This window comes from Artemia franciscana, chromosome 2, assembly GCF_032884065.1.
Source record: "Artemia franciscana chromosome 2, ASM3288406v1, whole genome shotgun sequence".
Lineage (NCBI taxonomy): Eukaryota > Metazoa > Arthropoda > Branchiopoda > Anostraca > Artemiidae > Artemia > Artemia franciscana.
The window spans coordinates 21,315,093-21,339,813 of NC_088864.1; the positions used below are offsets into that span (position 1 = coordinate 21,315,093).

The 24,721-nt window shown below is 35.1% G+C and overlaps 1 protein-coding gene across 1 annotated transcript; it reads right to left on the reverse strand.

Moving 5' to 3' along the window:
• Window positions 1-1,424: 1,424 nt before the first annotated feature.
• LOC136038615 (uncharacterized) lies at window positions 1,425-24,721 on the reverse strand. Its single transcript, XM_065721841.1, has 4 exons — window positions 24,597-24,721; window positions 18,487-18,675; window positions 5,753-5,843; window positions 1,425-1,691 (listed from the first exon to the last, which is right to left on the reverse strand). Exons 1-4 carry the CDS (start codon window positions 24,633-24,635, stop codon window positions 1,498-1,500), a joined length of 513 nt encoding a protein of 170 aa, XP_065577913.1. The 5' UTR covers window positions 24,636-24,721; the 3' UTR covers window positions 1,425-1,497.

The window sequence follows — 24,721 nt, forward strand, 5'->3', positions numbered from 1 at the left end:
GGGCGTAGATTCTTCATTGAACTGGATAGGAGGGTCGCACTTTCTGAGCCCGCCTGGCGGGTATCCTTAGTAGTTACGCTACTGACTACACAAGTTAAGACAAGGATTCGTAGAAACCAATAGAACGGCGGATATGAAAAATAGTAAGTAGTATTAGGGTGTTTCATTCTAATCAAGGAAGCATAGATAGTATTACAGCTGAACTGAGAGTCGCTAGTTAATATTCCCTATTTCATTCCAGAGAGCCGACTTGTGTTACTAGTAATGTAAATGTCCTATTACCTTAAATTGCAGCTTGGAGCAATCTAAGGATTTTCCCTTGCAGAACTCCAGAGTTGATAATACATGAAACATAGTTGAATATGCAGTGTTGCACTGCTTTATAAAGCAGCGCAGCGTTGTATTGTACTCATCTTGATTGCATTCGCCAGGTCATGTTTCAATTTTTAGAAATTTTTGAACTTCTCCAGTAAGTTTTAAGGGATAAAAGCAAGACAAAGGGAATGTTTCTCACACACAAACTCGACATAAAAATAAATCTCCACAAATTTCAGGCTAATCATCACATGAGGAAACGGTGCTTAAAATTGGTTTCTGAAAGGGGGTTGCCTGCTTTTCTGTTTATTCCAGTGTTTTTGCCAGAGAAACGGAAACTGCTATAACTGTGCCACAAATTTGGTCATCAAAGTGATACAATTTATCTTCAAGCATTGGCAACACTGAAACAGTGCTATAATAGTCATTACCTTTTTTTTCAGAATACAAACAACTCTTGTCAATTAAAAGCAATCCCAAATTAGAGACTAAAGGTGTGCTAATGAAATCAACATATCATTAATTATTCGTTATTACTTTCGTTACTTCGCTTCTGTTGATAAAAATCACCTGTAGTGTTCTGTTTTTCGTTGCCCTGGAACAAAAATGACAACAAACAATTATTATCAGTAATAATTGAGTTGTAGGCCCAAATAGGACTTTTAAATGGTTTTAGTGGATAGCGTTGTCAAAAGATACGATTTCTTGATCTGTACTTTTCTAGTTTAATTAGGCAGTTGAGAATTCAAACAATCTTATTCCGTATTAAAAAGGTCATATCCATCTTAAGAACTGATAAAAGTTACTAACAAAGTGTATCTTAATTTCCTCGATACGTGGTATCTTTAAAATGCCGAAAACACAAAAACCAGTCTAGTTAACTGAAACATATTTTAACATAAAAGCCTTGCAGCTATTATTACGAGCATGATCGTACCTATGTATTTTTCAGGGAGGACATTCACTTGTAAAAACGGTCCTTAATTCGATTTTGAGGATTTTTTTAGAGTGTAATTGGTTTCTTGGCGGACGGATTCTGTCCCCTCTCCCTCCTCCTAACCAAAGCCATGATTCCTAATACAACGTGTATTACAATATCATCAAACTGATTTATGAATAAAGAAATACGATCTATAATCTCAGAATGTTTCGAATACAAAAATAAACCAGGTATCACAAGCACTAAAGAGTACGAACTGCCATACTTTTACTTATGGGTGTCAGACTAGGGGTATGGGTAGCAGCAGGAGCGATAACGGAGGTGTCTGTTAAATGGCACGATGTGTCTATTACTGATATTGTTGGAATTACTAAATTGACAGTGCTGAATGGTGCCACTGTTGATGTGCCTTGAATGTCTGGTCGCTGACAGTCCCCTGAAAAAAAGAGATATTGGTCGTGTCATTCCAGAAGCTAACATACAAGTATTTTTCCAATAAGAGAATCATACTTACTCCCGCTGTTTACCCGTGTCATATAACTAAACACTTGGAAAACTATAGGCTTCACCGTTCGCCTGCGAATCCAGGGGACTTGGATATAGGAGACCCTTAGACTGCAAGTTGTTAAGCCTATTAGGCTCAGGTCACTTGTTCGCCTGTGAGTTCAAGCAAATTCAGTCCCCCATTTTTCATACAAATCCATTGGAAATTGTCCGTCGCGCGATAGCCCAAAATCAATCCGATCTTTCATTCCTTAGTTCTATGACTATCTACCTTAGTTCTGCCGTAGAAATGATATATGGATAGATGGATGACAGACTTATCTATCAACAAGTGAAATGACATCATTTTTATACAATCCTAAAACAACTTGCGCCAGATTTTGCCTCTCACTCACTCGGACTATCTGTCCAGGCTCTTTTTAAAATTAGCAATGCCTTGATTCCCCCAACTACACGGTTTTAATTAAAAAATATTTATCGAACAAAATTGACTAGAAGAGGAACAAGCAAAGAGTACATGGTAGAAGTGAGGGCAGAAAGAGCTTCAATGTATCAAAGTAGTAAAACAGAGACATAAAAGCTAAAATAAAAATGCGAAGTTAAAAAAATAGGTTTTGACAGTTTTATGCCAAATTATAGCTTTTCGAGAAGTTTGTACACATTACTATTTAAATATGTTAGAGAGATGGATGAAGAATTCCCGATTTTACATAACCAACACAAATACTAAAAAAAAAGAATTACATGGAGTGTGGGTCTTTGGACCCTTTGGCATTAGCTTCACCATCCACAGGATTTTGAAATGCATATAAAACCGTAACCTAACAGTATAAATTTGATAGAACTCAAGAGTGTGGCGGTGAAGCTCAATATCTAGTCATAATTTCCCAAAGTTTCTTCAACGTATCGTTTATATTTTGGTTAATTCATAGCATAATATGCAATCGCGCCGGGACAAAAATACACTTTCTAATGGAAAACCCTGTCAATTTGGTTTTTTATTTTCCATATAAAAACTAGCATTCACAAATTTTAGTTTTAAAAGAAATTTCCATTTCGTAGTTCCATCTACAGCCGTCCTAGGGCCTTCCTAGCCGAGTGTTAGGCACGCTAGACTTGGAATCCGCTGTCCGTGAGGACAGGGGTTCGATTTGGTTCTTTATGGTTATGATTCGATGGTTCTTTAGTTTGAAACGAGGTTCAGTGGCGTGACTCTGTAAGTTCAGCCAGGGTCGACCCAGCTCTAAATGGGTACCTGGAGAAGTTTGGGGAATGTAAACAGGAAGGGTGTATGAATGCGCGGGATGGCTGACCCCAACCCTCTATTGCACTTCCTGGCTGAAGGGCCGTAAAACGGAGATCAGCAACCACCGGTAGGGACTGTAAAGTGCAATGCCGTATTCGTTACCATCTAGAGCTTTGGCATTTTGTCATTTACATTTATATAGCACCATCTATATTTTTTTAGGAAAGCATACTCAAAGAGAAAGAGTGGTTTTGACTGATCGTTTCAGAAGTATAAACATCAGAAACTCCCAGGGATAGAAGCACAGTATAAATGTATATACGAACAGTAGCAAAGTTTCTCCAAATATGATACATATCCATAGCGCGCTGTTTGGGAAGTTCCCAGACTGTCAGTGCAATAGTTTCTCGTTGTTATGCGCTAAACATTTATCATTGCGCGTGCGCGAAGCCGGGGTCATGAAGAATGGTTTAACTCATGAGGTTTTATTTCTATTTCAAGAATCTTCAATGGAGAGTATAGGACTTTTCGCTACTGTTCGTATGTATTTATACTGTAGATAGAAGCTATTCATCTAGGCTGGGACGAGAAGGGAAGCTGTCCGAAAACACAAGAGAATAAATGTTTGTATCCCTTTTAATGAGGCTCTTTTCACCGATCTCAGGCAGGGGTTTTGGACCAATTTTGGCGGGTTCTCCCTGTTTCTCCTTCTTGTGTCTAGGCATGAAGTAAACAAAAAAGTTTGATTAGTATACCTGTACTACGGTGCCTTTCTACTTATAATTAAAGTGAATGAAAACACACAGTGATAATAGGTACAACATTTAACTGGAATCCAGGAAAGGCCAGAGTCCAGAGTCCATCATCAACAAAAAAAAAGATAAAATAAATATCTAAACGCAAGAAAATAAAACAAATAGATAAAAAATCCAAGCAACGAAAAAGGAAACAGGAAAAAAAAAATAATTACACATGTAGTAAGTATACTGGTTGCTAAGTACATATTCTAAACCAAATTCAGTATAGTGTCAAAAACGCTACACAAAGCAAGACAAACTGTGGAATTGGAGTGCAATTTCATATTTTTTCTGTCATTATTGATATGTTAATAAATAAACATTAACTGTATATTTTAACTAAATTTTAACTAAAAGGTTTTTAAGCAAATGTCCAATCCAGTATAGCTAATAAAACTGAACACTAAAGCTGATCCTAAGAAGAAATACCAATGTTATCGAGTCCCAGTACCACATTGACGAGGGTCGTGTCAAGGTTTTTATTTTTTGGAGATGGATTAAGGAAAGAATTTTGTTTGGGGGTGGGGGTTACGAAAAGGACTTTTTTCAGGGAAAGGCAGTTATGGGCGTTTTTACCTACATTTCTATGGCCAATTTGCAATTCGGAGAAATACTTTAGTCTTTTTTTCACTTATATTTTTCATTTTGAAGTAGCTTTTTTCAATAGCTTACGAAGCGGAGAAATATTTCAGAAGGAAGTGGGGGGGGGGATCAAATCCGGTAACCCACCCACCCTGACAATTTCCGTTGCCTCAATACTGCCTGATATTTTTTTTTTTTTTCCCACTAGTAACCACTATGCGGCATGTGATGATAGTGCTAAAAGCTCTTTACTTCTTGCGCTCTATAGCCACAGATTGCTGATGCTTACATAGATAATCGATGAAGACTAATAGATAATCTGTGCTATAGCTGCAAAGAGTACAAAGGACAGTGAGAATAAAATCCGATTGTTTGAATTGGTAAAGCGGCTTAAACAAATATCTTAAAAAATTTGGAAAAATTTGAGAATTGAATATTAGCGAAAAATAAACCTCCAAGTGTAGTTTGTGTACTGCTTGCAGTTTTGAAACTCCACGTGCAGTTTCAGTAGTTTTTGAAGTTGTGGGTGTTAAATGTGAAAAAAGAAGACAAGGTTGGAAAATGAGCACTGAATAAGCTAAGAGCATACGGCATCAGCAGCTTAGGAGTAAACAAATACTTTTGAAAACGCAGATGTCCTTGAGAATCCACATATTGTTAATGTTTGAATTTTTAAGGATGAAAAGTGTTGAAAAGTTTCCGAGTAACTAATCAATGTCGCTTATTTATTTCCACGCTTCAAGGTGATAACACTGATGAAAATGTGGTACTGCCCTATAGTGGCGCAATTTCGTCAAAATTCTGGGAGGGGGGGGACAAAGTTGGAGCCAATATTCAAGTGAAAATGACAGTAAAAACTGAAAAAATGAGCCATTTGGTACGATTGAAGTACTATATAGTACTAAAAAGGTACTTTCTACTACTATAAATCTAAATATGTACTAAAGTAAACTGATTCGTTTCTGTTGAGCTTTGAATTATGCAGGATTATGTCAGTTTTAACAAGATTTTTGAAGAAATTAAGTTTCGGCTCGGGGGGAGGGGGAAGCTCAGGTGAGGGGGCAAACCAAGGTCTGGGAGTGGAACCACCCACCCCAGCCCCCTACCCCATAGCAAAATAAGCCCATGCTGCCCTAGAAACTTCGTAATTTTAAAACAACCAAACAGAAAATCTTGGAAAATTACGGTTTTCAGGCATGAATAGACCAACGATGGGTCCAGGAAGCTAAAAGTGGTTTTGTTTCGATGTCCGTGGCATTTTTAGCTTCAAATATTTGAAGAATATTGTTTTTCAATCAGCTGCTCATATAGGGCTACCGTAAGAACCTAGCTACGTAAAACATCGTATGTGATATATTGGATTCAAACCTGAAACAGGCCGATCATTTCTTTGATCTTCACCATTGGCATTCCCTTGCCGACTCCAAATAAATCCACGGCCCCAAGTCCATCTTCCTTCCTGAAAAATACCATTAGGTCGATTGGTTCTGATGAATGTACTTGACCGAGCCTATGTCCACAATTGGATTCGAAAATTCAATTAGGGCTCAAACAAGTTATAAGCAAGTAAAACTGATGCACAAGAAGCAATCCATTAAAAAAAAAAGTCCCTATCATGGACGCCTGTATGGGGGGGGGGCTCAAGCCCCCTCGGCTGAATGATATTTTCTTATATTTTTATATTTTCGTTTTGAGATTTCTATTGTACAGCATAGGAAGTGATGATTAGACCAGGTAAGTCCTCCCTAAAATTCAGCTTATGGGTACCCATATTCCCTATTATTCTCCATATTTACTTCAGTATCTGCATTCTGATAAATTGTTATTTTAAGTAGCAAATATTTAGCTTTCTGCTTCTAAATTTTTTAACACAAATCTTTGAAACGTTCTAACCAAAAATATAAAAATGTTCAAACAAGAATACAAACTACTTAGTTCTATAATGCAAAATCTGAAAACGAAAAGTCCATCAAGGTACCGGCTTCAAACCCTTATTAAAGGTACCACCATCTTTCCTGATGATAAAAGTGACCTAAACAAGATGAAATGTAATCTAGATTTTTGTATGGTAGGTAATGCGACGCTTGATGTTGATTGTCCGATTAGTTAGGAGCTCTTACAGATCGCTTGTTAGGCCAAGTTTCACAAAGTTTCCCAAGGGCATACTCTGGAAACGACATGCGTTCTGAGACTAAAACAAAACACCCTACGCACATTCAAGTCCTCTAATTGTCCATTAGCAGCATCTAGTATTCCTCAGAAAAACCATAATCAAAAATGAAAAACCGAAATAAAAGAACCACTTTTTCTTTTCTCTGTGCTTTTTTTTTAGTTTCTTACTTTGGTTTACACTGAGCCAAAAAAAAAGATCTTTTTTTACGCGTCTGCGAATAATTTATTCACCATCTTATAATCCGCCCTTACCACTACTTATGAAACAGTTTTATTGCTGGAGAATTCGTGTCTACAATGCGACTCAACCACTTATAAAGCTAGTAAGATACATTTTCACTGACAACAGCTATAACAGACAAAAATACCAAATCCTTGTATCCAATCAAAATGAAATCGGTAATTAAAAATGTCATAAATAACTTTCAATAAGTTTTTCTCAGCTGTAAAAAAAAAGAAAAAACTAAAGCTATTATCTAAATACCAAGGATATCAATAATAGATTAGTAGTGTTACAAAACCTTGCACAAAAAATCACATGAAACTGTGATTCTAGACTAACTCATTTTACCATCTTTGACTGATTTTATGACAAATAAATCTATCTATATCTATAATAAATAAATATAATAAATAAATAAATCTATAATTCTAAACTGACTGGTTTTACTATCTCTGACTGGTTTTATGTCAAACTAACAGTGACACAAATCTTACACAAAAAGGTAGATGAATCTATACTTCTAAACTGACTGATTTTATGTCAAATTAATAGTGATATAAATCTTAAGCAAAACAGTAGAGGTTTATACAGCTCTGAACTGACTGATTTCGTATTTTTGACTAATTTTATGACTTTTTCATCAGCATTGGTTTCAACTGACGATACCTTGAATCTTATACAAAAAAAAATAAGATGAATTCTTCATTTAGATTGATTGACTTTAGCAGTTATGGTTCTCGCCAAAATTGGGCCTTCGACATCTGGGTCGATACTCCTCTGGATCTAAGCTCAAAATGGCAGCTTCTTAATTTTGGGCCCCGAAAGTATTTAGTCAGGGTCAGCGTTCTTAATGCAGTAAAATTGGAATGGAAAATTGGAACGTAAAATTGGAACGTTTGCAAATTTTGTGGTACAAAACAAAATTTGTTGAACATTTTGGTTTTCTTTACTCATTTCTAACTTGGATATCTGTTCAGTTCTAGTTTATCGAACATGTTCTTTCTGTGTCGGCAAATTTCTACTCTGCTGTTGAGAAGGTAAAAATAAATTTCTTGCGATACAATTTTAGTCGGACAACTAATACATTTCATTTCAAAGAGTTGACAACGCTGGTCAGGACAACAGCTTGCTAATTCCAGTTCCTTTTTTGGAACTTTAAGACTGTAAGGCACCTCTTGATGGACTTGTACATGATATTAGATCTATTGCTGTTACTGTTTTTAGATTGATGACATGTTATGCCAAAACCTGTTCAGTTTTACATAAATGGGGAAGAGTTAGCTTGCCCTTTTGTAATATTTGTAATGAGTATGATGATGTTAGGCATATTCTCATGAAGTGCACAAAATATGAAGTAAAAAGAAATATGTATAGAAACCAAATTATAAAGTATTTTTGTGCATTTACAATGAGAACAATCCTAGGTCAGGCTAAGTCCCCAAAGTGGGTCCATAGAAAAACTATGTTGTTGTTGACTAGGTATATAAAAAGTTGTAATCTACATAACATTCTCTTATCTTTTAAGTTATAATGTATTGACTTTTATATCCATTGTATTAACCTTCTTACTTCGTCTTTACGTTTCCTTTTATAGATGTTTTAATTGTAGTAACTGTAATGACTTCTTTTTTACTGTATCGACCTTTTTATTTATTTATTTTTTCTGGTATGTTAGCCTTTATTCAAATTTGAGTATGTTTCTTTTAATACATCTTTTAAGCAATAATAGCAGAATAGAGATGTGATATACATTACATACAAGTGCCAGTGATTTAAGCAAGAACACTCTATACAATGTCCTACAACTCTCCCAAGATATCCTAAGTGTTGACATGGCCTGTGCCAAAATTTTATTTGCGTGTTTTTCAAAGTGACATGGCTTCACTAAGCCCATGTTTTAAAAGAGGATCGCACGTATATGAGCAGTTGATTCGCTCAAACGTCGACTAAACAACACAACAACATTCCAGTGTCTTTTGACACTGGATGGCGTACAGTGTCCAATTGCTGCAAATAAGGCAATCACCGATAATTTCTAGCAAAAATAAATGTTTAATTGTTGAAACTTTGCATTTTTCGTTTTTGTAGGGGAGATGACGATCAGACATAAATCAAGATTTGTCCTTCATTTTATTTTATACAAATGATTGACTTCTATTTTCCAAGCGTTATGCCTTTGGCAAGAAATAATCCCACTTGTACCCGGTATAAAAGAAGGCACTATTACCCTATTGACACTACCTTATTGATTTTACTGAAAACTAAAATTAAATTTATTATCCTCTTTTTCAGATACCTTTAAATGTCTTTGGTACGGAGAATAGCAAGCTGAGCTTTGACTTTAGATAAACAAGACCTAAGAGCTCATATGACACTTGTGACGAGGTCGCAAGAGCCAAGAGCTCATATGGTATGAGCTCTGGCAAAATTCTAAGAATCAATAGATTGCTTTAAAAGAAAAATCAGAGGCTTAATGCCGGCCGAGATTTAAAACAAGAGCTCTGAGTCACAAGGTCCTTCTAAATATTAAAATTCATTAAGATCCGATCACCCACTCGTAAGTTAAAAATACCTCAATTTTTCTAATTTTTCCTCTCCCTTCAGCCCCGCAGATGTTCTATCGGGGAAAAAGACTTTATCAAGTCACGTTGTGCAGCTCCCTGACACGTCTACCAATTTTCATCGTCCTAGCACGTCCAGAAGTACCAAACTCCCTAAAGCATTGAACCCCACACCCTAACTCACCCAAAGAGAGTGGATCCAGTCCGTTTACGTCAATCATGTATCTACGACAATAATAGGCATTCAAGATTTCCGGTTTCCCCCTCCAACTCCCTCCAATGTCCACAGATCTGGTCAGGATTTGAAACAAGAGCTCTGAGACATGAGTTTCTTCTACATATCAAATTTCATTAAGATCCAGTCACCCGTTCTTAAGTTAAAATACCTCAATTGTTCTCATTTTTTCCAAATTAACAACCCCCAGCTTCCCTAAAGAGAACGGATCCGTTCCAATTATGTCAATCACGCATATATAACTTGTGCTTATTCTTCCCATCAGGTTTCATCCCGATCTCTCCACTCTAAGCGTTTTCCAAGATTTTTGGTTTCCAAGATTTCTGGTTTCCCCCTCCAACTCCCCCCGAATGTCGCCGGATCTGGTCGGGATTTAAAATGAGAATTCTAAAGCACAAGATCCTTCTAAAGATCAAATTTCATTAAGATCTGATCACCCGTTCGTAAGTTACAAATACCTCTTTTTTCTAATTTTTCAGGATTAATCCCCCCCCAACTCCACCAAAGAGAGCAGATCCGGTCCGGTTATTTCCGTCACATATCTTAGACTTGAGCTTATTCTTCCCACCAAGTTTCATCCTGATCTCTCCGCTTTAAGCGTTTTCCAAGATTCCCCCCCCCCCAATGACACTAGATCCGGTCGGGATTTAACATGAGATTCGACTTACGAGGTCCTTCTAAATACGAAATTTCAATGAGATCTGATTACTCCTTCCTAAGTTTAAAATACCTCATTTTTTCTATTTTTTAGAATTAACCCTCCCCCCCCACTCCCCCAAAGAGAGCGGATCCGTTTTGGCTATGCCAATCACGTATCTAGGACTTGTGCTTATTTTTCCCACCGAGTTGCATCCCGATCCCTCCACTCTAAGCGTTTTCCAAGATTTTAGGCTAGTAATTAAGGAGAGATGCGGCTCAATAGTGACCGAAACTCTAAAAAACGGAATTGTAATATCAGCAGATAATATAAAAAAAATGGCTTATTATGCTGATTCTAAATATATAATATTCGTTAAGTTTAGTGTTACCCATCAAAGGTTTTCGAAAAGGGGGGCCTGAGAAAATTTTCAAGATTTTCGAAAAAGGGGGAAACACCCCCTAAAAGTCAAAGAAACTGAATGAAAATCACACCATCAGATTCAGCGTATCAGAAAACCCGATCCTATCTGCTCCTATCCAAACTCCTATCTGGAAAAATGTGGAATTTTGTATTTTTTGCGAGAAGAAAATTCGCGGATGCGTGTTTTTTTTCAGGGGTGATCGCATCTAACCAATGGTCCTACAACATTGCAAGAGAGCTTATTCAAACGGAAATTAAAACTTCAAGTGGCCTTTTTAAGTGACCAAAAAAGGGCAACTAGACCTCCTCCCACGCCCTTTTTTCCCAAAAGTCTTCTAATCAAAATTCTGAGATACCCATTTTGTTCGATATAGTTAAAAGGTACATTACCTATGTCTTTTGAGACGACAAGACCCCCAGAACCACCGGAGGAAGGGCTGCAAGCTATGAAATTTGACCGTTGTTTATATATAGTATTTGTTATAGGGAAATATACCAACACTTTTTAGGGGGGGGGATTTAATTAGGATGGACTTTCTACAGGGAGAATTTCCCATTGGGATGGAAGTTTCCAGGGATGAGCTTTCCAGGAGAAATTTTACACGAGGTATGTGCAAGAATTTGTGTACGAAATCTGTTTTATTTGTCTTACTTTCTCGTTGGCCACACCGTTTTACATGTGTAGATACTTCGGGGAAATTTTCCAGGGGATTTTTTAGCGGAGTTGGAATTCTCTGGGGTACTTTTCCGTAGGGGGGGGGGGATTTCCTACGGGAGAAATTCTCCTTGGGGGAATTATCATCAGGAGAAAGCCTCCACGGGGAAATTTTCTAGGGGAGAAACTTTCCATTAGAGGAAGGGCTTTCCAGGAAATACTTTCCACACAGGGGGATTCTCCCATGACCTTAAAAAAGATGAATTTTTCATGGGGGATGTTTTTTAAGGAGGTTGGCAGATTTCCTGGAATTATATAATAAACGATCAGAAATAAAAGAAAATTGACTACTGAAAGTAAGGAGTAACGTTAAAACTTACGAAGAACAGAAATTGTTCTAGATATGAGGGAGGTTGCCACCTTTTCAATATTCCACTTTTACGATAAAGTTCGACCTTTTATCTCAATTCTTTAGGAACGATTCCTTAAACACAAAAGCCGCATAATTAGAATCAGAACTTTTTTTTAAAAAAGTTCTTAACAAACTATAGCGTCAAGAGAGGGGAATTAAGAAGGAGACAGCCCCCCCCCCTCACGTACTGAATAATTTCTGTTCTTTTTAAGTTTAATGCTGCTCCCTACTTTCAGTAAAAAAAAAAAAAAAACTTGTTTTTTATTCAATTTTTATTAGAACAAAGGCTACTCATTTAGATTGGGTTTCTTGCGGGAATAAACAGACGATAATGAAATACATGTGAATCTTAATTAATCTATAAAACTCAATTAGAAATGAGAACTATATAACTCAATTAGAACTTAATCAGTCAATTAGAAATGAATCTATAAACTGTAATTGCGAGCATTAATTGACAAAAAAGTAGGTTTGGATAAAAAATTAACGGATAAAAGAATATCGTAAGACTAACAGAGACTTTTTCAAATGAAGTTACAAAAAATCTCAAAATCTGGGGGAAAGAGTCCACAATTAAAAAAAAAAAGAAAATAGAAATACAATAAAGGTTTTTTCTTTCAAAATCCATTTTCAGGCATAAAGCTTTTCTCTTCGGTGTTTGCTTTGAGGCTCCTAAGTCGGTTCCTGCATTTATGATTCATAAAAAGGGAAAAGAAAACGCATAAACAATGCAGCGAAATTCTCCATTCTGTATTTACATTTGAAAGTCTTCTTATTTTGGCTCATGACATTTGTCTGAGTTTGAAAAAGGGGGAATTCCCCGAAAAGGGGGTTCTTCTGTCATTTTTTTCCGATCCTAAGGGAGAACGGAGATGTGATTTGTATTCTTTGTATCGCCATTAATTGAACAGTTCTAGGGGATGATATGAGACATCGCAATTTGGTTTAAATGAATAAAAAATAAAACGAATCTGTGCTTTCTGTAATTGAATACGGGTTGATTCAGGAAGAAGTTAATTCCATTCTGGTATTTCAAACATTGTAGAACTACGCTGAATGTAACATAAAAGGTAAAGGATACGACGTTAGACTTTACAGTCCCTACCGGCGGTGCTGATCTCCGTTTCTTGGCCCTTCAGCCAGGAAGTGCAATGGGGGGGGGGGTCAACCACCCTGTGCTTTCGCACACCATTCCTGTTAACCTTCCCCAGATTTCTCCAGGTACCCATTTAGAGCTGGGTCGACTCTAGCTAAGCTTACAGAGTCACGCCACTGACCCCCGGCCCAAACTAAACAATTGGGTATACTGGGATTCGAACCTGCGTCCTCTCAGACGATGGATTCTGAATCCTGAATGTAACATAGAATAGGTCTAAATTACATTGCAGCTAATGAAATGTCGATACTGTAAAAGTTGCAAGAATATAAGAAAGACTAATAGTTTTTTACTAATATTTAAATGTAGGAGAAAGCATAATGTTTAAATCTTAAAAAGTGCGCATGCGTTTAATTTGCTACAAGTTAAATACTCTGTTTAAAAGCTGCAAAGGAGCTTCCTTTGTAATTAAATAAAAAAAAAACAAGTTTTTTTTCAACTGAAAGTAAGGAGTGACATTAAAACTTAAAGCGAAGGGAAATTATTCCGTATATGAAAGGGGCTGTTCCCTCCTCAACGCCCCGCTCTTTACGTTAAAGTTTGACCCTTTCTCACAACTCTATTTATTAAACCAATAAAAAAGTTTAGCGTAAAGAGCGGGGTGCTTAGGAGGGAACAGCCCCTTTTATATATGGAAATAATTTCTGCTCATTTTAAGTTTTAATGTCACTCCTTACTTTCAGTTGAAAAAACTTGTTTTTTATTTAATTGCTGAACGTTTTTTTAATTAATACATGTTTTGATTTTGGCTCTCCCCACATGAATAATTAAAAGGAAATTTGCATATTTTTTTTGTGGCTAAATGGCTTCCTCATAGTTTAGGTCGGAAGATTTTGAGAAAAAAGGGGTGGGGTAGGAGGCCTATTTTCCCTCCAATTTTTCGGTTACTTAAAAAGGCAACTAGAACTTTTAATTTTTTTAAAACGTTTTTATTAGTAATAAATATACGTAACTTACCAATTAACTTACGTAACGAGCTTCTATATTCGTATATTTTTATTACGTATATGAGAGGGTTCGCCTACTCGTCAATATCTTGCTCTTTACAGTAAAGCTTAAATTTTTTTAGGTCTTAGAATAATTAGTTGGAAATACAAAAAATACTTTAGCGTAAAGAGCGGGGTATTTAAGAGGAGATGAACCTCCTCATATGCGTAATCATTTCTGTTGGTTTTAAGCTTAAATGCTGCTCCTTACATCCAGTTGAAAAAACATTTTCATGTTTTTTTTCAACGTTTTTTTTAAAGAATACTAGAAATTCTGTGCCCCCCTCATGGAATTTCTCTTCTCCTATGATAAATTCTCCATTAAAATATCATCCCACAAAACCTCCTCTCCTCGACCCCCTCCCCCAACCATAAAAAATCCGCAGAAAACGTCTGTACACTTCCCAATAACCATTTCTAAATGTAAGCAATGGTCAAAGTTTGCGACTTGCAGCTCCTCCCCAGGGGACTGTGGGGGAGTAAGTTATTCCCAAAGACATATTTATTCAGTTTTTCGACTATGCTGAACCAAATGGCTATCTCAAAGTTTTAATCCGGTGACTTCGGGAAAAATGAGCGTGGGAGGGGGCCTAGGTGCCCTCCAATTTTTTTGGCCATTTAGAAAGAGCACTAGACTTTTATTTTCCGTTAGAATGAGCCCTTTCGCGACATTTTATGACCATTGGGTCGATACGATCACTCCTGGGAAAAAAAAACAAAAAAAAACAAAAAACAAAGAAACAAATAAAGACGCCCGTGATCGGTCTTCTGGCAAAAAATACAAAATTCCACATTTTTTAGATAAGCGCTTGACACCTCTACAGTAGGGGCCTCTGATACGCTGAATGTGATGATGTGATTTTTGTTAAGACACTACGACGTTTAAGGGGTGTTCCTCCCTATTTTCCAAAATAACGCAAATTTTCTCAGGCTCATAGCTTTGTATGGGTACGATTAAATTTGATGAAACTTATATATTTAAAATCAGCATAAAAATACAATTCGTTTGATGTATCTATTAGTATCAAAATTCCGTTGAGTTTTGGTTACTATTGAGCTGGTTCGCTCCTTACTACAGCTCGTTACCACGAATTGTTTGATAAGTTTTAACCAAGATTAATAATTTGCAGGTTTTGAATTTTAAATCACCCATGCATAGCGAATAGGTGTATAAGAAAATATTTGTAAAATGAGATATTATGCTTCCAAGAGCCCCCTTGTACAATAGTTATAAACCAGCGGTACTATCAACACCCCTGGTGGTAAATAGTGAGCTAGATGGGCAGGTGGATCAATGCCGAGAAAATGGTTGACAAATTATTTTTTCTTCACTTGAATTAGAAGAAAGAAATCGTCGCAATGTTTACTCACTTCTCCCGCTTTTTTGACGGTTGATTTGTGACTTGTAGCACCTTGAAATTTTTCAGTTTATAAAATAATATTTCATTAATGTTTGTTTAATAATTATATATATATATATATATATATATATATATATATATATATATATATATATATATATATATATATATATATATATATATATATATATATATATATATATATATAATATAATTAATATTAAGTGCAATAAAATAGTTCAGGCATACCTGCTGACACTGGTTACACAATACATCATGCATTTACAAATAAATAATCCAAATCAATTTAAATAGTTTGTTTCTATGCTATTTTTTTTTTTGATAGCATGTCCACTAAAATCCTGAAAGTCCTTGGAATTGAGTTGGGTTGAATACCCTGCATCTGGTCTCAAACACAAGTAACTAAAAAAAATACATAAATTACTACAAAGCTTGTTTTAATGTTGACTGGTCCTGGTCCTGAATAACTAAACCTTGATATTTACTCTGCACAGAACACACCAGGGTCTATTGGTGTGCACAAATGGTAGCATGGGTCCTTGTGAGTAGCTGCACACATCTCAGGCTTGGGCCAAATCATATTGTATACGAAGATATAATCTTTTTCAAAAAGTGATTTCATGTTAAATATTGTGTTTTGTTAATTACAAAAGGCACTACACGTCACAATTTCCTTTAAAGTGAGCCACTAAATAACTTTCTATGATATTCCAGTGCCCCACTAGTAAAAGAGGAAAAAAAGAACACATTATTCCTTCCCATGCAAAATAAGTGATTTTCCTTGTTGTTCAATCCACGGGATTTTCCTTTTTGTTCAAGCCACTGGACTGTAAGTTTCCTGTATATGGTTTTAGCCAAGGTAATACCAACAGTGTTCTTTTTTTCGATCCGATGCCACTTTTGGGTGTTTCAGGCTATGTTTTTGGTTACTATGGGCCGCGGTTATGTCGGTTAAAGGTTCCGTCGTCCTTTATTAGGTTGTAGTTGCCAACATTAGTGCATCTAACGACCGTTTGGGTTCATTATCACCCAATTCGTCCTTCTTGCCGAGGTTTGAAGTTTGTCGGACGAATGGGTTAAAAATGATGCTTCGCAGGTGGGACGGGGCTAACACATAACTTTTTAAGAGGTGAACCACAGGACTTTTTGAGGAAGCAATTTGTTAACATGCACAAATGACGGAAATTACTCCGTATATGAAAGGGGCTTGTTGCCGAGGTTTGAAGTTTGTCGGAATAATGGGTTAAAAATGATGCTTCGCAAGTGGGAGGGGGCTAAAAAATACACGACCTTTTGAGGAAGCAATTTGTTAACATGCACAAATGACTCAAATTTGGAAAAGCTGTGTAAATTATATAGACCCCAACATTTAATAAAAATAATTATTCTTCATTTTGTTCAAACACATATAACCGAGTAGCATCAGTTTGATTAGGGGATTTTGCCCCAATTTTGCCCCTTCCCTACGTTTGGTAAATGCATCCGTTGTCATTGGAAAAAATTGAGAGAAGTCAGGTTTGCCCTGCCCCCTTTTTTTGAAGAATGAATTCTCCCCCCCCCCCAAAAAAAAAAACAACAACAACTTATTCGTGAACTAAAGCCACTAAAATCAAAGAGATACCTTTAGGGGATAATTTATCTATTTTTCATCATCACTAATATTGTACTTGACTTGATGGGCACGTTTAAGTATGTACCAAGAATTGATGGGTTTCACATTTTTAATTATTATAAAGAATGTTTCAAACAGAACACCGGATTTAAATTTACTATAAATCAAATTTACACCACACTTATGAATTTACACCACAAACATTAACCTGGAAAACAAAGCACAGTATCAAAACAAAACCACACTGATCAGAGATAACAAAACATGCATAACAATGTTGCCAACAACAGCAGAGAAAAAGACGGGTTTTTCAAATCTGGCGTTCATTTTGAGACACCCTTTATTTTCTTGAAACATTACTTCCTACGTAAAAGTAGCCCCTCTACATCTAGAAATAGATAAAAATAGCTCAAGAGATTTTTTTCTTCTTCAAGCCCCTTAAAATATTTCTTTCTTATTTGTCCGCTTTACAAGTCCTTAAAAAGTAAATTGCACTTTGCCAAGTCCTACCTCAATGATCAGTGATAACAAAGCATGTGAAATAGTGTATATGTATGTATATTATGAATGTTAGTATATTTCTAAAAAAAGCCATCGGGTCATAGGAAAAAAACAAAACAAACCAAACAGAAAAAAACAGAAAATAAAAATAACAAAACCAAGCAGAAAAACACAAATAAATTAAAATGAAAAAAACGTACTTATATATGAATCTCCACAAAATTATTTATAAAGAGATATATCTTTCACGATATATAACACAATAACAACAAATGAAAATAGCTGGCTTTTTAAATCTGGGGTTCCTTTTGAGACATCCTTTATTTCCTAGAAATATCACCTCCTACGCAAAAGTAGCATCTCTAATCTATCTAGAAATAGAGAAAAATAGCTCGAGAGATTTTTCCTTCTTTTAACCCCTTAAAATATTTCTCTCTTATTTACCCTTTTCAAAGTCCTTAAAACAAAGCTTTACTTTGCAGTAAACATTGCATTTTTATCTTACATTTAGCGAACATTGCCTGTACTGAGCAATGTCATGTCTACTTCATGACATGACACTAACGGATGTGTTATTTTCTCTGTGCTACTACACATGACTGTTTACGGTTGCAAATATCAAATCATGGAAAATTTCACGAAAAGCGCAAGGTGATTTGCCCCCAACTATGTATATCCCACACAGCTGAGAACAGAGGATCAGGGAATGCCAATTTTCCTGTTTGCCACGTAATGCAGGTGTCGACCGCCATTACGCGGACCTCATTGACTTGCATAGGAAAACTTTGAAAAGTTCAAAAATAATGTACAACTTAATAAATACTAATAGTTGTGTAACCTACTTTACACTTGCTTTAATATACTTCACACTTACTTCAACCTCTTTCACACAATTTTACCTTATCATTGTTTTATGCCAAATTACGAGAAGAGACATACTTTCTTTTTCAAATTCGTAAGTTTTCTGAGAAAATAATTATTTTTATTTTATTGTGTCTGTATTTGGCTTATTTGGTAGCATAATTTTCAGGCAGAATAACAGATTTGTCTGTTCATGGCGGTGGAAAAAACCTTATTAACTGAATGCTTATTACGTTATAAAGACGTGTCAAGAATACGAACTATAGCCTAAACACAAAATTCTTACCGAAGAAATAGGAAGTCTTAATCTCCTGCTTATTGGAGAAGGAACACGCTGAGACTGAGGAGTAGAAGGTACTGAAATTACATCTGGTGCTAAGTTCCTGCTTCCCCCAGGACCACTTCTACCAGGTCTTGTTGAAACAATGGGAGTATCCAAGTCCATGTTGAGAATACTCTCTTGGCTCCCAGCAAACTACAAATATTATTTGTCAATAAATTACTGTTCCCTGGTGGGCTCAGCTTAAGCCCAATCTTTAATGGTTTAGTGGCTTATCTTAATTGGCAAATAGTGGTAACAAGGCTCGCACGTACATGGGACTTTTTCAATTTGTTTTTTTCTGGGGGGGGGTAATTAAAAAACTATTACTTAAACATTTTACAATTGCAAATACTTAGGAGTTGGGAAGGGGGAGCTCTGGCACCGCGGCTCTCACCCTCCAAACGTTCAAGTAATAAAAATTAGTCATTTTTGACCAATACCGTGGATATGGTGATAGGGATAATAATGCCAAAGCAGGATACTGATATGTTTTTTTTTTTTTAGTAGTCTTAGTATTAAAGCAATGCCCAGTTACACACTGGAAATTGCTATTGGCTCCACCCTTACATAAACCCAACCCATGCATAGCAAAACCTGGTAAAACTCAATTCTGGTAAAATTTTAAAGTTGCTCAATCCTGGTAAAATTGCGCTACAGTTTGAATTTTGTCCCAATTCTTTAAGAACGACTCTTGACACACAGGGTTCGTTTAATTAGAACAATAAGAAGCAATAAGAATAATATGAAGTACCACAAAACATTAGCGTAAAGAACGAGGTGTTGAGGAGGGGGCAACCCCCTCATATACGTAATAATTTCTGTTGGTTGTAAGTTTTAATGTTGCTCCTTACTTTCAGTTGAAAAAACTTGTTCTTTATATTTAATTTTGTTGATTCAGGGGCTAATTTCCGTATTTCTCATCATCTGAAACCATCGAGTGTTCTTGATGGCTTGGAATTTGATTTTGATTTATTTATTGATAAGTGGTGTAAGAAAGAGAATAAAAATAAAGAGAGTTTTCAAAGTTGGAAGAATTTAATTATTAGTAGAATAAGAAATAAAACATATTCTAACTTAAAAAGTAGTAACACTAAATCATTATTTTATAATGCGAAGATTAAACAAGCAATTGCTAATCTAAAGAATGAATTTGTAATTGTGCCAGTGGATAAAGCTAATAATAATTTTGCCATATTTTGTCAGAATCTGTATTGTGTTATCTTAAAAAGGGAGTTATGCACAACTAATATTTACGAAAAGGTAAATATAGAGGATGAGAATTTAATTGGAAAGACTGAAGAAATACTTTTTAAAAATTTTAATATTAAAATAAATGACAATGATAAAAAGTTCCCTTTCCTATACTGGACTGTAAAATTTCAAAAGAATACCCCTAAACCACGGTTTATTGCTGGAGCAGCTAAATGTCCAACCCGCATTGCTGCTACTGACCTCTCTTTAATTTTAAAGGAAATTGTAAGTAAACTTAAAACCTATTGTTCTGGTATTAAAAATTTTTCGAATTTTAATCCATATTGGAGTGTTAATAATTCACTGCAGGTGATAGATTCTTTAACAATGGTTTCAGCTAAAAGAATTGAGTCTTTCGATTTTGCGACAATGTATACTAATTTATCACTTAATGTAGTGTTTGATAATTTAAAAACTGTTATAAAGAAATCTTTCCTCTTATCTAGTAAAAGGTTCTTAAAAATAGACAGTTATAATAAAAAAGCCATATGGACAAACTGCTTTAATACTACAGTTAACTTGAGATGTTACAGCTTGGATAAGATTTTTGAGTTATTAGAATTTGTTTTATACAATACTTGTATAAGATTTGGTGGTGATTTGTACAAGCAAATTGTGGGAATTCCCATGGGGGGGGAATGCCAGCCCATTTATAGCTGACTTGTTTTTAAGTCAACTAGAATATAAATATATGATGGATAAGAATAATCCGATTAATTTAAAACATGTTTTGTCAAATAATAAAAGATATTTAGATGATATTTTGGTCTTAAGTTGTAAGGATTTCATTGATATTTCTAAAAATATATATCCATCAGAGCTTATTCTTGAACTTAGTCATGGCGCTGGTCATGAAGATCATTTCTTAGATTTAAATATTAATATTTATGATAATAAAAATTAGGTTTTAAAATGTATAATAAAACGGATGATTTTGATTTTGAAGTGATTAGTTTCCCATTCCCTGAAAGTAATATACACTCAAATATCACATATTCAGCGTTTTTCTCATAGTTACTTCGTTATGCAGGGATTTGTAGTAATTATATTGATTAAAAATAGATGTAAAATCTTAAGCCAAAAATTGATATCAAGAGATTTTTCTGCAAATAAATTAACTTGGCAATTTAAAAAATTTAGTTTTCATTATAACGAACTTTTAAATAAATATCAAAAGAATTATCTAGAAATACTTAAAGAAATTTTCAACTAATTTCGAAGGTTCGAGAATTGTTGTTGCAGCGCCATTTATTTTGAATTGTGTTTCTAATTGAGCGGATTTTTTTTTTAATTAGCCACATGGATAAGATGAATTCTATAATTGTTTAGTTCATTCAGGTTTTTTGCAATATGTTAATATTTGTGATTTGGTAAAATTTATTATATTTAGTTTACCTATTGTTGCTAAAAAGAGGGATATATTAACAGGATAAGCTTGTTTTGGTGTTACTTGGTTGTTTTACATTTGCTGTTTTTTTTTTTTTTTTTTCATAGGCATGTATTTTGGGGATGATACCTGACACGGGAATGCCATGGATATTCTGTGGTAGCCACAACACTTGGCTGGGTAGAGAATTTGAAGTGGCGAAACCCTATATAGGCCAGTGTATTCTCCTGATGAGCCCTTGTGTTGGGTTGTTGCCTCTGAATTATTTGTCTTTATTATTTTTTCTATTGTTTGGTAAATGACGACTTATACTTATTGACGACATGACTGCCTGTCCATGGATTATTCTTTATGGTTGATTGTGTTTTTTTGTGTGTTTGTGCTGTTGCATTGGTGATTTCTCTTTTCATGATATTTAAAATCAACATTAAAATTTGATTCTTTTGATGTAACTATTGGTATCAAAATTCCGTTTTTTTAAGTTTTGGTTACTATTGAGCCGGGTCGCTCCTTACAAAAGTTCGTTACCACGAACTGTTTGATTTTGAACAAATGTTTTTTTTTTCATAATTCCAACTAGTATTGAGGGAAGGGGGCCCTTATAAATGTCAACAGGGCTGGTTCCCCTCCAATCACTCTTCAAAATACCCTAAACGTTTCAACATAATTCCCTCAGTCTGTTTTTTAGATATTGCTGGCCCTTTGGACAGCTAGTTACAGTCCCAGTTAATGTCACAGGAAGTTTCAAGTTAAAACCATTAAAATATTTTAAGATATTGTAGATACACCTTATTGATCAACCTATTTTATTTGTGCATCTAGTGTCGTTTGATTTAGTTGAAAATACCCGCCAACGTTCTCCATCGATTCACCTAGATACCTTTAGCCTTTTTGGACTCATTCAGAATCAAATGTTCACTCTTTACCTGGTGATTAAATGAAAAAAAAAACAAGTTTTTTTAACGAAAAGTAAGGAGCAAAATTAGAAATTAAAACGAATAGAAATTAGTTCGTATATGAAAGGGGCTGCTTTCTCATGAACGCCCCGCTCTTCCTCTTAACTCTACTTTTTAAAACAGTAAAAAACATTAGTGCAAAGAGTAGGGCGTTGATGAGGAAGCAGCCCCTTTCATTTACGAAAGTAATTTCTGTTCGTTTTAAATTTTAATGTCGCTCCTTTTTACGTTAATTACATAAGAAAAACTAGTTTTTTTAACTGAAAGTAAGGAGCGACATTAAAACTTAAAACGAACAGAAATTACTCCGTATACGAAATGGGTTGTCCCCTCCGCAATCCCTCGCTCTTTACGCTAAAGCTTTTAATTGTTTTAAAAAGCAGAATTGTGGCAAAGAGTCAAACTTTAGCGTAAAGAGCGAGGGATTGCGGAGGGGACAACCCATTTCATATACGGAGTAATTTCTGTTCGTTTTAAGTTTTAATGTCGCTCCTTACTTTCAGTTAAAAAAACTAGTTTTTTTTTTATGTAATTTCTGAATGTTTTTGAATTAATGCATGTTTGATTTTGGCTCTCCACACATAAATTATTAAAATGAAATTTGCATATTAATTCCTTGTTTGGCTAAATGGCTTTCTCTTAGTTTTGATCAGACGATTTTGAGGAATAAGGGATGGGAAGGAGGCCTAGTTGCCCTGCAATTTTTTCGGTTACATAAAAAGAAAACTATAAATTTCAATTTTTAACGATTTTTTTTATTAGTAAAAAATATACGTAACTTAAGAATTAACTTATGTAACAAACTTTTATATTCTTTAATTTTTATTATGTATATGAGGGGGTTTGTACCCTCGTTAATACCTCGTTCTTTACACTAAATCGTAAGTTTTGTCCCAATTCTTTAAGAATGACCCCTGAATCAGAAAGGCCGTAGAATAAATAGTTGAAATTACTAAAAATACTATAGCATAAAGAGCGAGGTATTTATCTCCTCCTAAATACCTCACTCTTTATGCTAAAGTATTTTTAGAACCCCTCATATGCGTAATAATCTCTGTTCGTTTTAAGTTTTAATGCTACTCTTTACTTTCAATTGAAAAAACTTTTCCATGTTTATTTTTTCATTTTTTTTTATAGTAATTTTAGAAAATTCTGCGCCCTTTTCATTGAATTTCTGTTCCCTCATGACTTATTTCTCCAAGGAAAGATCCTCCAACATAGCCCCCTCCCCTCAAACCCACCCCCAAAACAAAAAAAATCCCCTGAAAACGACTGTAAACTTGCCAATAACCATTATTATATGTAAACACTGGTCGAAGTTTATAACTTGCAGCCCCTCCCCCAGAGACTGTGGGGGAGTAAGTCATTCCCAAAGACATAGTTATTATGGTTTTTGACTATGCGGAACAAAATGGCTATCTCAAAATTTTGATCTGTTGACTTTGGAGAAAAAATGAGCGTGGGAGGGGGCGTAGGTGCCCTCAAATTTTTTTGGTCACTTAAAAAGGGCACTAGAACTTTTCATTTCCGTTAGAATGAGCCCTCTTGCGACATTCTAGGACCACTTGGTCGATGCGATGACCCCTGGGAAAAAAAAAACTAAAAAACAAACAAATAAACACGCACCCGTGATTTGTCTTCTGGCAAAAAATACGAAATTCCACATTTTTGTAGATAGGAGCTTGAAAATTTTGCTATAGGGTTCTCTGATACGCCAAATGCGATGGTGTGATTTTCGTTAAGATTCTGTGACTTTTAGGGTGTGTTTTCCCCTATTTTCTAAAATAAGGCAAATTTTTTCAGGCTCGTAACTTTTGATGACAAATACTAAATTTGATGAAACTTATATATTTAAAATCAGCATAAAAATCTGATTCTTTTGATGTATATTTTAGCATCAAAATTCCGTTTTTTAGAGTTTCGTTTACTATTGAGCCGGGTCGCTCCTTACTACAGTTCGTTACCACGAACTGTTTGATTGTGTATGGCTATGCTGTTTGACCTATGTAATTGATGGATGATTAGGGTTAAGGCCTCATTCAAGTACTGATCTATATTAATCATTAAAGTAGAAAAACAGTCTTCCTTTCTCCTTCTGTGGTTTTTTTTTTGTTTATACGTTTTTTTTTTGTTTTTTTTATGGTGTATGTTTATTTCTGTGTTTGCGTTGTTGTATTGGTGATTTCTTTTTTCATTATATACATTGTTTTATGCCTCATACAGGGTGAAAACTTAATCAGTTTTCTACTTAATTAGAGTGATTTAATTATATAAACTTAATTAGAGTGAATAATTAGTGAATTTTAAAAGGATTTAAATACGAAAAGTAATTGTAAAGCTTCAGAAAATTACCCCACAATATGAAATGGATTCCTAAGCTGCCCTGAATTTTATTTATTCTTCTAATTCTTCTTTAGAGTGTAGATTTATCAGTGGTAATATAGTTTGTTTTTTAGAATGTACCGAAACAAAATACTTACAACGTAGCCATAATGTTTTAGAATATCCATTTTGCACATCGGACACGTTCGGTGCTCCAAAAGCCAGGGATCTATGCACTCCTTATGATAGTCATGCCTGAAATAGGGTAGAAATAAGGGTTTTA